Source organism: Primulina eburnea, chromosome 1 (genome assembly GCF_022965805.1).
Source record: "Primulina eburnea isolate SZY01 chromosome 1, ASM2296580v1, whole genome shotgun sequence".
NCBI lineage: Eukaryota > Viridiplantae > Streptophyta > Magnoliopsida > Lamiales > Gesneriaceae > Primulina > Primulina eburnea.
Genome location: NC_133101.1, coordinates 64,519,700 through 64,534,549, shown reverse-complemented (window position 1 = coordinate 64,534,549; position 14,850 = coordinate 64,519,700). Strand labels below are relative to the sequence as shown.

The window sequence follows — 14,850 nt, the reverse complement described above, 5'->3', positions numbered from 1 at the left end:
GAAAAATGTCGATTCAATTTGAGCTTCATTGGATTCTGATCTATTCAGATTATTTCAATTTCAACTTAACTAAATTATCTGAACAGAGCCACCAAAATGGTATCTAGGCCCAATTTTAAATAACTATATCACAAGTACATGAAAATAATATATATAAAAAAAGAATTACATTTGCCATGGAAAATACCATTAAATGCATTCAGAATATCAGATTCAATCAACAAGACGAACAAATAATTACACAAATGTATGTTAAATCACCAAAGGAAAATATTTCTGAATATTTGCACCCAAGCAAAATAATTGTCATGTAGAAATTCCATATCATCTACCCAAACCCAACATCATTCTGATGAGAATCCCATGGCTGATAAAAACCAAAATAATGAGCCATAATTCCCCACCCAAAAGCAACAATCAAAAGAAAAAAAGACCCATATCCAACGAATTCCCTCCCCTCCCCACTCTTCCCTTTCCCGGGGAAGAGTTCTTAGCCTTCCCGCCGATGCTCGTTTCTTTCAAAGGTTTAAATCTCCTAATTTTGATGATCAGCCTATCTTCAACCACCCACAACTGTTTCGGAACTAGCCGTGGTAGCTATGCCAACAGAAGATTGGAACTTAGATAAAAGGATAGCCTCACCACTCAAAGCAGTAGAGGAAGCCACATTTTCTAACGCCCTCCATATTGATTCTCGCCTTTTCAGTGTTTCCTTTTTCTTGATCTCGTCTTCTTTGAATTTTGCTAAGCAATCCTCAAAGTGTGATGGATCGACATCAGTAAACACACTTCGTACATTAAGAGTTAGGCTCTGAATAGCCTGATTCCAGTGATTATTTGCGTTCTTCTCCAGCGAAGGGAGTATAATAGGGAGTATTACTCTGTGGTTTAGAGTAATTAGATTCCTTATGTGGTCACTATTCCATAGCAGGAGAGCACGTTCAGCTACCTGTAAGTTGGGGGAAAAAGAGAGCTCTAAAACTGAGATGCAAAATCAAGTCTAACAAAAGACTGAGTTTTGTTAAGAATGCAGCATTCTACTTAGTAATATTAGAAAATTATTAGCTCAGACACAATCCTTATGTCTTCTTATAGTAAGAAAATCATCAAAAAGTTTCAAAAGGTATAAGTAGGAAATTATTTTGTTCTTCCTAGTTTCGTATCAACTAATAATAATCATGACAGAGAATATTTTTTCTGGCCAGATGATATCGCAAAACCAAGATATGCGGAAAGTAACATAGATGACCTAATGAGAGGAACATATGTGATATTTTTTTTTACCATACAAAATTAATTGATTCAAACAAACTTTCCATGCAAATGCAGTTGGCAACAGAGCTGCTACCTACGAACGGGTCATAATTAAACGGTAGCTATAAATTTGTGCCAAGCACGGAAGCAAACTCCCTTCTTCCACGGATTTTAAACTTTTATTCACCATCAATTGTTCCTCCACGTGTATATATTATTCAATTGTTATTATCAACATCTCCTGATTATTGCTTAATTTGAAGACAGCTGTGCAACTTGAACATTCTCATCAAGAAATATCCTGTAGAAAGTAAAAATAACTGTAGACAGGGTGAGCCTGCACTGTCCCGTAATGAAAATTTCATCCTCATGGTCCAACACCAGATTTTTTTTTTTTTTAAATATGAGCCAGAGAAGTATCGACTCTTCATTCTCAGCCAAGAAAAAGGAAAAACTTATGGTATGACAATACTCAATAATGTTAAACATAAATACAAATTGCACTCGGTCATTTCATCCAAAATTTGAAAAAGTACTTACTAAATTTTATGTGATCGTTCAATAAACCTTTCTTATTAACTTCAAAAATATTCAATCACAATTATAAGTTTACAATCACACAAGTTGAAGACAAAACTCGGGTCAGCATAAAAATCAGCCCAGTAAACTAACTCAATTCAGACACGAGAGCTCAAAACTTTCATTCTAATTTACAATAAAACTGGTGTAAATACTTATTGTTGATGGAGGCCGGAGGGCCTAAAAATGGCTGCTTCTTAGGACTCAGCAAGTTCTGAAGGCAATGTAATATAATTATTATAAGTGACGTTCATGCTTTCTCAAATTTTATCTTCAATTAATTCTTCCTCAATTCTCCTTTAAAAATGCGAGATTTATGCAAGAAAAGGATGCACCCAAAGCATGAACAAAAAATAATTTCAGTTGAAAAAGGAACAAAATTTCTTGGGGCAAGCCAAGAAATGTATTTTTGATGACAATCAAAACAACACTAATTGAATGCATATCATATGGTAATGGTATGCCAAAGGTTCGAGCTCATTCTTCCAAATTTACCAAAAATCAACCAAGCTAGCAGGATGGCAAACATAAATAGATAGATTATAGGACCTGAAAATGTGAGCTGATGAGACAGAAGCCAATTTGACGGAACAAAGAGACCATGCAGTGCTGAAATTCAGCAGCTTGGGTTGCTTCCATGATTTCCTCCAATTCACTTAAAAACATTACCTCCTTGGAACTATTGGTTAAAGGCCAGTACTTTAAAAGACCATGGATGACCGAATCAGCCAGCTTGCAATCTTTCTCCAAAAATTGAATGATACAATAAGACAGCTGCTGATGGTAGATAGACATGCACTTTGGTTTATGAAGGGGAATCAGTGCCCGCACAAGAAAAAGCTTGTGCTCTTCCTTTAGAGGTAAAGCAAACCCATTAATTATGCTTCCCAATATCTCCAGCAATTCTGCAATGCCGTTATGCTTCTCTATCTCAAAGATAAAATTATAGAATATATTATTGATTGATTTCCTGATAAAAGGTCTATGCACCATAAACTTCCCATATACACGATGTAGAATAGTCTTCAAGTATTCCCTCTCCCTTTGATCTTCTGAATCAAACAGGTCGAGCAACCTCAGCACAAAAGAATGGTCAATGTATCTTTTGGCCAGCTTAGCATCAGTTTGTGACGAAACGACAAATCTCAATAGGAACTCATACACAACCTGGAGATGTCCCCACGAAGGATCCAACTTCGGCTCTTCCTCTTCTGGGTCATACACACCACCTGGCAGTTTAACGTCATGATCGAATAATGGTAACGCTCTAAACAGATTAGTTGAGACCATCTTTGTCATTTCCTGCATGGAAACCTCACTGAACTTTGAATTCACTGATGAAATGTAATCGACCAACTCAAGCAGCATCCGCCTCTTAACATCTTTCTCGTTCACATGTGCAGTGGGGTCTGTGAAATCAAATACTATAGAACACATTCTCAACTTTGTTATAAGAATATTCTCTCTTTCTGAGCTCAGGGTGTCTCGCAAGCTAGGCAACCCTTCACAAGCGGCTGCATAATTCACCAATGTGGGGTTGGCATCAAAGCTCGATCCTTTGACTTGGTTTGAGTTTGTTGGGACATTTGTCCCATTGCTAAAAGATCGAGAAGGACCCATACTTGCTGAACTGAAGGGTGTCTCTGAATTTGCGGTATTCTTCAATCAGCCGCCTCTTTAATCGCCGCCCTGCTGACGCTAGAAATATAATGGTTTGAGTTAGAATTACCAGAGGCAAGGATTGAGATGAAATCATAGTCTGAATCATTCGAGCTAACTTAGTTAAATCCTTCGACCGAGGCTTGCGAATATGCTCCGAAATCCCACCAACCCAACAAAATTTCAATTTAATTCAATAATAATTATGCACAATCAAAGAATATCACAACTAAAAATTGATCACAGCAACAAAAAAGCGAAAAAATCATACCCAAATCAGAAACAAGTAACTGAGGTTTTAATGTAGTTTCGCAGTTCGATTATTCCTACTGCTGATGCTGCAATTTGCCGAGAAAGAAACTGATTGCAATTAAGCTTCTTCAATCTTCTCCCCCTTCTTTAAAAAGGAAAAAAACAGAAAAGAAACCCTCAAAAGCTGTGAAGTGGAGAATAGAAAGAATAGGTGTGGGAGTGGATTTGAACGCACACCGTCTAGTCAACGAGGCTTTCAACAACTGGATACTTGGGTTATTTTGGTTTGCCCATTGCAATATATTTCATCGAATAATCAATTTTGATTTTTTTTTAACAAAGTTTCACTAAAATATTTTATAATTCAACCATTTTTTTTACCAGATGATATCATTTATGAAACAATGTAAATTTTATGACGATCTTACTTATATTTACTGAGTTTTATCAGTTTATCTTACAAAATTGATCCGTAAAATAAATTTTTTTGCTTTTTTTTTTTTATATATAACATGTAAACCTATTGCCTCTATTTTTTTTTGGAGCGCACGGTTCAAACTAACTTATAAATTCAGATAAATAATCACACTGATTCCACAATTTATTTTTATTAAGTAGTGACGAACTCATAAAATATAATAAATGGTACGTTGTCATATATTTTGCGACATAATAAATGGTACGTTGTGATAAATTTTTTGTTGCTCCTCCTCTTATTTTAAAAAGGATAATTTATTTACTATGTTCAAACAAATTGAATTGAGCTCTCTAGATTTTGTCTTAGTTTGATTGGTTTGGATTTGACCGGAAACTTTGACAATGAAAGATATCTAGTTTGAGTTTTCTTCGAGATATGATCATTTGATCTCTTGACTTGTTTTTATTTGGGTATGTTATATACTAATTTTCCCATTTTATTTGGGAGTATTTCTCTCACGTGGTTTAATTCGTTTAAGATCGGTTTCGCTTAGACCATAGAGGGCCTTGAGGCCGCACCCAATTCGGCCGGGGTTGCCTCAATGGAGAAAAAATAGGACGACGTAACAAGGCATCTCCTAAGACCGAGAACTAAAAATTGTGTTTGATTTGATGGATAATTTTAAAAATACATTGATTTAATAATTCTTTTAATAAGTATTATTTAAATATTTTCAAACTTATATTTTGGATTATTATATGATATCTTGAAAGGGTTTTTAGACCAAGCTGGGAAAGAAACACTAAAACAGGGCAAATTCAGAGTTAGTCCAACGAAGACAAGAGAAGATCGGGCGGAGGGCATCTCTGGTATGAAGAGAGTACCCTATTTAAGCCACTCAAGACATGTATCAACTCAAGAAATCTAGTATACTACTATCAACTTGTATAATCCTGGGCTCATGGCCTTAATCGAGCAATACAAGAAGACTAAGTTGATTGATCATGTACCATATTCATTGATAATCACAGGGCATATTCTCTTTCACGTTCTCAAATCATGATAAAGTCAAGATGTGAATCGTTATCATTTACATGAGCATTTCGGAACGGTAATCGATTCTGGTGCCCTATAAATACCTCTAACATAGGGCTTCCACACTGTGATTTTTCTCTTTTCATGATATAATACTTCGTTTTCAATTTGTCTTTTTTGTTTTTATTAACTTTTTATCCTTCTATAGGCAAAAACTTGTGTGAGACGGTCTCACGGGTCATATTTGTGAGACGGATCTCTTATTTGGATCACCTATGAAAAAGTATTACTTTTTATACTAAAAGTATTATTTTTTATTGTGAAAATGGGTAGGGTTGACCCGTCTCACATGAGACTCACTCCCTTGCATATTATGATGTATCTCTGATTAAAATCGCAAAGTATTATGAAATTAGCTACTTAATCACATGGAAAATTTTGAGTAAAAGACAAAGCAAATCTTATCATTTAAATATTGTTTGGCCGTCCTAGTTTCCTCCTAAAGTTTTTGCTTTCTTTTTTTGAAAAAAAAAATCTCTATAATTTAGTTCATTTGGGAGAGTGTAAGTTTAATATTTATTCATGCATTATTCACTTAAAAAATTTAAACTTAATTAAATCTCAAGACATTATTTAAAGTTCTACAAAAAAGGAACAATGGATCATGACAATTTCTTTCTTGAATAATATTTAAAAACTATGATTATCTAAAAACAAATATTTGAGATTTTTCAATTAATTAATTAATTCAATCATTATTCTTGGTTTTTTTTAGATCATACAATCTTTATTTTTTCTGGTTTGACTGCTAACAAACATTATTTTATTCAATTGAGGTCTGTATTAAATTTGGTCCTCCATAAATTAATGCGTCGGCCCCTCCCTCAACGGCTACTTTTGTGATCTCCCAAAGTCTTCTTTCTCTGCAACTTCAATACCACCATAAAAACTCCGCAAATCCCATAAATCTCTTCGGTTTTCTTACCAATGTCTCACATTTCTTCCCATGGGAATCCATTACCACCTGTAAAAGTTGTGGAGTATTTGGAATCATTCATGTCCAGCGAGCTTCTCTGCAAGTTCCCGGACAACTCTGCCTTCGACTTCGATTACTCCCAGAGTTCTATTTGGTCCCCTTTGGTTCCTCGGAACTTTGTTAATGGCAGGGATGGATGCCTAGAACTTTCAAGAAAGCTACAGTACGATGAAAATGATTTCACGGGGTTGCTAAAAAATTCCAAGAAATTTGCAGCCAATATCAAGAAAAAGTTCACCAGTGTTGTCTCTGATAACATATGCATGTACCAAAGAATGAAGATGAATAAGAGGAAGTCCTTTGGTTTTTCTCCGGTGCCGTCTTCCGGTCGCCTTAAGGCGTCTTCCCCAACACCAAGAAAGGTACGGTTTTCAGTTCACATAATAAGCGGTGTACGTATTGCGATCCCATATCCAGTCCACAATTACAGAATTATACATAATATAATTTTAATTTTATAATATACATTTTTGGGTTTTAACTCTCAATTTTTTTACTAGTCGGTGGCATAATATTGATATTATTTTTAAGGAAAACTGAGATGTAAAAATTGTGCCACCACTAGATTTTTATTCCGATATTGGTTGGCTCTACCATGAAATCTAACGATTGGGTATATTTTTGTTTAGTAATAAGAATATTTTTTACTCTGTTCTTGGACTTATTATTTGATAGAGTAATAGGATGTGTTAAATCTTGGGTGCCATAGAAAAATGGAGTACTTCTTTTTACATGAAAATGTATGGATTCATTTTGTTTTGTGTGTTATGTGCAGAAATGGGCTAAAGCCATGAAAGCTGCTTCGAAACATTTCAAGAAAAAACAAAAAGAAAGATCCAATCCATCTTCATTTACAAGAAAGATCTCTCCAGTTACCTGCCAGACTGCAACTTGTGATTTATAATAGAAACTTAGAATCATTCAAATTATCAAGATTCCACGAAAAAAGATTAGCAACTATTTTATTTCATCTCAGTATTTCTAGGATTTCCCCGGACCAGTATTATGTACTAGCTAATGTGCGGTTCCAAATCTAGTTATTTTGATTCTTGCACATATATCACAATTTTTTGACTCGTTTTGTTTAATGTACACAAACTCACCTGACTTATACATCTAATAAATATTGTAAAAGAGAGGTTTAGAGCCGGCCTACCCCACCCCATTTGTTTAGATTTGTTTCCTTTGTCGCAGAATAAAGTGAACTTTTTATAAAGATTTTCATCAACCCAAACTCTCATGCTCTCCCACCTTCACATCATCGACCCAAAAGACACACGTGAATGTCAAGATAGAATGAGATCTCGAAGTCGAGACACGACCAGAACGAATCCCTCACCAGCTAAATACAATATATATATAATTGGAAAAGGTGTACAGGAACAATTTAGCAGTAAAAAGAGAGAATAATGGAGGAGTCCAGCAACGGTGAATTGATTTTCATCCCATGGCCGGTGATGTGTCACGCCCAAATCGTCGAATTCGCCAATCTCATCTCGTCCATCGCCAAACACGATTTTTTCTCCCAATCACGATTTTAGTTCACATAATACATTTAGGGGGCGTACCCCAATACGTTGTTTCCAAAACGAAAATGTTCTATCAAACGGTAACGAAGCAAAATATACATTCATCTTTGTTCAAATGGCTATAACAAAAATCATAAATAATGATAATCTGGAACAAACCGAACACAAAAAAAAATGCAAAGAAAATAAAAGAGAAAAGCGCCAAACCGATTAAAAGCCTAATGCAATCTCCCACAGATAGTAATTTAACTTAGCTAACGTACGACCCGTTTTACACAAGGCGAGTGTGAGTACACCACCCTTGGTTCAGTGACTTGCATGTCATTTCTTCTCATCACTGTCATAGTATTCTACATCATCCTCATCCTCATCATAATAATAATATTCATCATCATCCTCATCGTAATAGAACTCATCCTCATCATCATCGCTACTTCTTTGCCCGTTTAGTAGCAATCCCTGTCCCTGTTGGCTTAATTCTTGAATCCGGTCCCTAATGGCCGTTCCCTGAACACAAGTTTTGAAGTACGAATCACACAAATGTAGGATTGGATTATAGTTGAACCTAGATGTATGTGTTTGAGTGTTGTGCCTATAATCTATATATGTATTTTTGTATGCACCATTTTATGGCAGCCTTCCTCAAACATTTCGAGAAATCCAGCAACCCAACGATCTGCATTTTCAACCCAAATATTGCGATGTATGCCAGCTGTCTTTGCAACGATTTGTATCTGCAAACAGGGATTTAAACATGAATAAATAGGGCCATGTATAAGACCATAAGATGAGTAAGCTTTGCTCGCTACTAAGTTGCATGACACATACAAATACGCAAATAATGGCACTTAAAAAATGACTTTCGACCAGTCAAGAATGGGCCAAATTTATAAGGAGACCCTTTTATATTTCACTTTAGCGAGCGATAGGGGCGACATTTGGATGAATAACTAATATCGAGCTCTAATTATGTTAGAAACGAGAAAGGAACAACATACATTTACGACATATACATTTTCTATACAAGGGACATTGGCTGAAGTGCAGGCAAACCAGTACTGAGAGTTGGGACTATATGACACTTGTTAGAATGAAACTGTGTGTGGTGGAAATGGATGCCAGTTAACAGGATTTCGGGATTGAAGAAGTAGAGGACTAGAGGTTGCACATATTATGGCAGATAGGATATGACAATCAGCAACTTATATAATCATCAGCTACATCCTCAGAAAAAAGTCATTCTTCAAATTTTTGTAACCAATAGCTGACTCACTTTGGCAAATGCCAAAAGCCTAATTTCTTCAAAAATTCTTGCGCTTCATTCGAACTAACACATTGGCATCAGATCAGAAGAAGTAAATTTATGCAAAGAAACAAATTTTACCTTCTCGCCCACTTTTTCTTGGTGTTCTTTGACTTTTTCTTGTAACTTCTTCAGTCTCATGTTCACCCTTAATCCCTTTTCCTGCGGATTTTACACAAATCTTAGTAATGCAAGAGTTCTAGTGATATAGATTATCAGAAATATCAGAATCCAATCAGGACAAGAGTAAAATAAGAATATTAGGAACACCATACCCTAACATAGCTAACATTGAGCTCCTTTCTTGTGTATCCACGATCCAAATTCCGCAAGACATATTGATTATAGTCTTTGACTATTCTCATTATGATGTCCGACGTTGAAATTCCTTCTGTCCTTTTAGTCTCTTTAAATCTTCCGACAGCTTTGACCTGTAACAAAAGTAGCATAATATATGATATTCAAATGTCGACATAATGAAAAGGAGTGGACAAGACCAACATCCACAGAAAATTTAATAAATAAACTACAGCTTAAAATTATAAAATACAATGCCAGGCTTACAAATTCATAAACATCCTTTCCAGCTCCACTGGTATCCGCATAACTGTATAAAATCCCTTATAAGAATTAAAAGAGTTTAAACGTGTGCTTCGTTGACAACTAGCATATATTACAAATCCAACCACAATTTAGAAAGAACAAATCAAATCAAAGGGAAAACATAACAAGTAAATAAGGTTTTACTTCCCACTAGCATTTGCCATGTTGCAAGTGCAAACAAAAGCCTCCTTGTGCAATTTGCAAACTCCAATAAAGCCATACACAGGAATCATAACATAATCACAATAAAATATCAACCCAATAGCAATCAAAATCAGCTATTAAAAACCACATTATCACACCATCCCGATATTTTCTAGATAAATTTGTCATAAAATTTTCCAGAACAAAAGACTTGAGAGATCCTGAAGAGCTTTTTCATCAACATGTACTTTTAGGGTAAATGGGTAATTTTGGTTAATTAATAAAATATCAAACCGTAATCGAGAAAGATGTTCAGACACTTGGGAAGGCGATAACACCAACCAAAGTCTCTGATCACATAATGTTCTATGATTCTACAGAATCCTGATTCATATTGTTGCAGCTCAACATGATAAAGAAATGGAAAAAGGATACGGCCACTATCAAAAGAAGGATAGAACCCTCGGACTTACGGAAGAGCATCATGCGCCACATAGTCGATTCGGTGCTTGTCCAGAAACTCCTGGTTTATTACCCATGGGGCATCAGGGATAACCTCATCAACCCACCTGCCAAACAAAGAAGCCAGGCATAACACTATCTGGTCCTCAAAATATTCGGCAGGTAAGACAGTGAAACTATTTTAACATCTGTATAGACATAAAACTAAAACAATTAATCATTTTCATCAACATTATCACGTGAAAAATAATGAAAAACTATCATAGCGGAAATGTGAAAATTGAAAATGCTTAACAATCATCAACAACCCAGTAGTGTCTAAACTGAACTAAAAAAAGAAACAATGCCATGACTGGACCTAAAGGTCATCAAGAATCAGCTAAAAATGCATGACGCCGTTTCATAAACAGGAATGTACAAAAAAAGACAAACATACTTGCAATGGCGAAGCGATTCATAGCGCTCAGATTCGGTCATAACAGTCTTTCCCTTGTACTTATGAGTAGTCTCATCGTTGCAACATCCAACCATCAAGTACGTATTTGGGAAGCTGCGCAGATATATACATGACACCATTACACATGGCCACCAGAATTCATTCGGCCGTAGATAAAAACAAGGCTTGATGTGACTAAATTGACAGAACTTGATGCGCAAATAAATCATGAACACAAATAAATGATAAAACCAAAATACACGATGTTTTAAAACGGATGAAAAAAGGCACTCTATATAGGCGCAAATGAAGGGAGACCGAAGCGGGTTCAGGCGGACGAGGAACGGGGCGATCAACCCTTAATCAAAAAGTAGAAAATTAAACGTGTGATTTCCCAAAAACGGGTGGCAGAATAGATCGGATTCATCATATTTAATGTACATAAAACGAAACGCCTAGCGAACAAGTAACAAAATTTCGAAGATATGTCAATTACCCAAAAATAGCAAGAAACAAAAATATAAATCAGACCCACAAAATAAAGTAAAGCGGCAACGACATACGCAAGTTTGGCCTGTTCGAGAGCTCGAGCGTGGCCGAAATGGAAAAGATCGTAGATCCCATCGGCGTACACACGAACGGGGCAGTCGGACGAGGATGGAGGTTCCACGGAATTGCTGATACCAGCGCCGCTTCCGCCCATCGCTCAGCCGTTGCCCTTCTCTCTCCCACTGGGGTGTCGGCCCAATTAGATTTGTGTCCCATATATTTTATTTTGACGAAATCAAAGTCGTGTGCGCGTGGGAAAATAAATACCCCACCTTGTATAAAATAAATACCTATTTTTTTTAGATTCACAAAATTAATGATAATAATAATTAATTAATAAATACACACTGTAAAATTTGAATATAATAATTGATTTTACTTTTTAAATGAATTTTCACTTATTCTGGGAAGGACTCGTTAGTGATAATGTTAGTTTTTCGGGTACATGTTGAAATTATCAAAACGTTCTATTTGAAAAACCATGCAGAATTCGGAATTAAAATCTGTTTTGTTTTTTTCTTTTTTCACTTTTTCATGTGAATGAGATAGCTATGACGAAGACGGAAGAAAAGGTGGAAGAGTTCAAATCTAACCACTAAAAGGTGAAAAGAACTGAATTGTTATGCTTCTTTATATAGATATCTAAATTCTATTTCCCTCTTTTCATCGGTGCAATGAGACGTGTCTATTTATCTCTTACATTTCAATAATAATAATAATACAAAAATAACATAAAAAAGTTAATTTGCACTGATTTCTTGCATCCTCTTTCAAGAAATTATCAGGTAAGAGCGACAATCATTTATTAATTAGTATTTGTGTAGCATTATGCTGCAACGGCATGCAAATTACCTACCATTAAATTTCGAACGTGACAATAATTTAGACAAGGAAAATGTTAATAAGAAAGGTTTTCAGTATTCGTGATATATAATTAAATTAAGTCAAATGCATATTATGTTATATGTTTTTAATTCAAAATGTTACCTAACAATAAATTGCGGCGGTATCTTTACTGCGGACCCGTAATGTTAAAGAGTTATTTGAATTCTTCAAAGGAATCCGGTTTAACTTTAAGTTTGAGTCGAGTGTCCTGACATAAAATGATTTTGAACTCTCTCATCCAAAAGGAATTTTTTATGAAGGCTCTTGCTCATGTATTTTTTATGGAAAAAAATGGTTATAAAACATTAAAAATATAATATTAATATACGATATTACTTTGGATTCCATAAAAAAAAGATTTTGTTTATAAATTGTTGGGGTGATCAATTTTTTTTGTTAAGTGACATCCTATAATTTTTCTAAAAATCTTGATTAAAAATAATAATTATAAATTGATCTGTATGTAGTTATTTTTTGTCAAGAATCGTACCAAACCGTCCTGCTTGCACTGCTTATCAATTGTCATAGTATTTGGCATAATAATATATAAAGCACTGTCAATTAAGGAAGTTGTCATTCACACTCTCTCAATTCTCGTTCAAAATTTTTCCTCCTACAAAATAAAACATCTTCTTAAATATTCTTAAAATTAGTCTTGTTTTCGTTAGAATTTTTTTTTTGTTACAAATATTTTAATCGAAGTTTGGAAGGATGAAAAATGAAAGCATTGTACAAATGTCATTTTTGTTGTGAATGTCTTTTTGTGTTCAATTATAAACTTAGTTTCGAATCTTGATTATTGAATATTGTTTCGGAATCAATTATATTTGAATATAAGCAAAAACTTGTGTGAGACGGTCTCACGGATCGTATTTGTGAGACAAATCTCTTATTTGGGTCATCCATGAAAAAGTATTATTTTTTATGCCAAGAGTATTATTTTTTATTGTGAATATGTGTATGGTTGACCCGTTTCACATATTATGATCCGTGAGACGGTCTCACATGAGACCCACTCGTGAAAATATGTTCTAATAGTTTGCATTCTACTTGATCATTAAAAAACGCAAATCTAAAAACCGAAAAACTAATTTCATATACAAAAATACAATTTTTTTTAAAGATTTAACTGATGACCGAATATGACAATTTGGTTTGATTTTAAAGAAAAACTGCAAAACTACATTGCGGTCACCTCTATGAACAATTTTATTAATATCAACACTTACTATACATGTTTTCATATTAATTTATGAAATTTTACTTACAAAAATATTAAATCAACGTATTGATTTATATATTCATAGAATCAATTGACTCAAATAGGTAAGAGCGGATCTCATGTGAGACCGTCTCACGGATCATAATCTGTGAGACGGGTCAACCCTACCCATATTCACAATAAAAAGTAATACTCTTAGTATAAAAAGTAATATTTTTTCATGGATGACCCAAATAAGATATCCGTCTCACAAATACGACCCGTGAGACCGTCTCACACAAGTTTTTGCCAATAGGTAAAATCATGATTTAATCTTTCACTTTTTGAGATATGAAATGTAAAATACATATAGATCAAATATTTTATACTCCACACATTTGTTTCTCTACCAGATCTGAAATAGAAGACTCATATATTTACACTCATATATTAAAAAAATTTCTTGTATATCAAGGAGAGTGTAGAATCACTTTCTCCTTGATTTTGGGATTTAGGATTTAAAAGAGCAATTTACCCTTACTCAAATCAAATATTCACATAATTGTGCAAGGAATAATTCACAAATAAATAAATGAAATACTGTTCGGTACTAAGTTAAGTATCATTTGGTGCCCATAAAATAATCTATTAGTCTATTTCCATTAGGTGGTCACCTCAAGCAATATATATAATAATTAATAATTAATAACATAAATGCATGCATTAGAATCAAATAAGCTAGATATAGGCATGTATATTAATAATGCTGCAGAAGTAGCTGCAAATAGATATATAGAAGAGGGCTTAGAGGGGAATTAAGACAAGTTTTTTTAATGGAAAAGTAGCTACAGCTACCTCAAAAACATTAGGCCGAAAACCCTCCGTGAAAATGCCTTGGCCTCCTTACTTCAAAAAACAACGAAACCCCAAACCTACTGTCACTCAAAGGACCATGTATGGTGGCTTATGATCACAGGCCTGAACGAGTGTTGCTCCGCTGTCTCAGTTAGAGATCTTGCATGGTTACGGGTTAAGATTCGACCCGACCAGATTAAGATGGTTCCGGATACATTTTCGAGCTATCTAATCCAAACACGTAGATTCACCACTTATTCGTTCAGCACCAACCTTATAGATTGTTTTCTCTAAAGTTTATGGCGTGCAAAGGTGCAATAGTATAATATGATTCTACGTAAATCACTTCCTCTTTGCATGAGATGAATCATCTTATTTATAGCCCTAAGGTTTATCAACAAGAAAACCTACACAATATAGAAAATAAGAGTTTTATTAAGAACAAATTCTTTTTTAAACAAAGATATCATGTCACAAAAATCTCACCATAATTATCACATTCATTATTACATTATCTAGAAAGACAAAACCATAATTAAATACTCGCACTCATATCAACAAGAAAAAATTGATCTTGGGAAATAAATTTAATATTAAAATTATATTTTCATATAACCCAGCTGGTGTTTCTAACCAAGCCAATTGATGCA

General features: G+C 34.5%; 3 protein-coding genes across 4 annotated transcripts; 1 reads left to right on the top strand and 2 right to left on the bottom strand.

The window, feature by feature from the left end:
• Positions 1-155: 155 nt before the first annotated feature.
• Positions 156-4,008, bottom strand: LOC140841722 (serine/threonine protein phosphatase 2A 59 kDa regulatory subunit B' zeta isoform-like). 2 transcript variants are annotated; one of them, XM_073209365.1, is made up of 3 exons: positions 3,764-4,008; positions 2,383-3,646; positions 156-949 (listed from the first exon to the last, which is right to left on the bottom strand). In XM_073209365.1, the coding sequence occupies exons 2-3, from the start codon at positions 3,451-3,453 to the stop codon at positions 560-562; spliced, it is 1,461 nt and encodes a 486-aa protein (XP_073065466.1). In that variant the 5' UTR covers positions 3,454-3,646; positions 3,764-4,008; the 3' UTR covers positions 156-559. The 2 variants fall into 2 exon arrangements, with proteins under 2 accessions (XP_073065466.1, XP_073065476.1); XM_073209375.1 differs by having other exon boundaries at positions 2,383-3,531.
• A 2,101-nt stretch (positions 4,009-6,109) lies between these two features.
• LOC140814052 (uncharacterized) lies at positions 6,110-7,288 on the top strand. The gene is made up of 2 exons (XM_073172916.1): positions 6,110-6,595; positions 7,009-7,288. The coding sequence occupies exons 1-2, from the start codon at positions 6,185-6,187 to the stop codon at positions 7,135-7,137; spliced, it is 540 nt and encodes a 179-aa protein (XP_073029017.1). The 5' UTR covers positions 6,110-6,184; the 3' UTR covers positions 7,138-7,288.
• Positions 7,289-7,732: 444 nt separating this feature from the next.
• Positions 7,733-11,512, bottom strand: LOC140841734 (choline-phosphate cytidylyltransferase 2-like). Its single transcript, XM_073209386.1, has 8 exons — positions 11,274-11,512; positions 10,711-10,824; positions 10,286-10,381; positions 9,630-9,672; positions 9,341-9,496; positions 9,147-9,227; positions 8,386-8,496; positions 7,733-8,269 (listed from the first exon to the last, which is right to left on the bottom strand). Exons 1-8 carry the CDS (start codon positions 11,411-11,413, stop codon positions 8,084-8,086), a joined length of 927 nt encoding a protein of 308 aa, XP_073065487.1. The 5' UTR covers positions 11,414-11,512; the 3' UTR covers positions 7,733-8,083.
• Between the last annotated feature and the right edge of the window lie 3,338 nt (positions 11,513-14,850).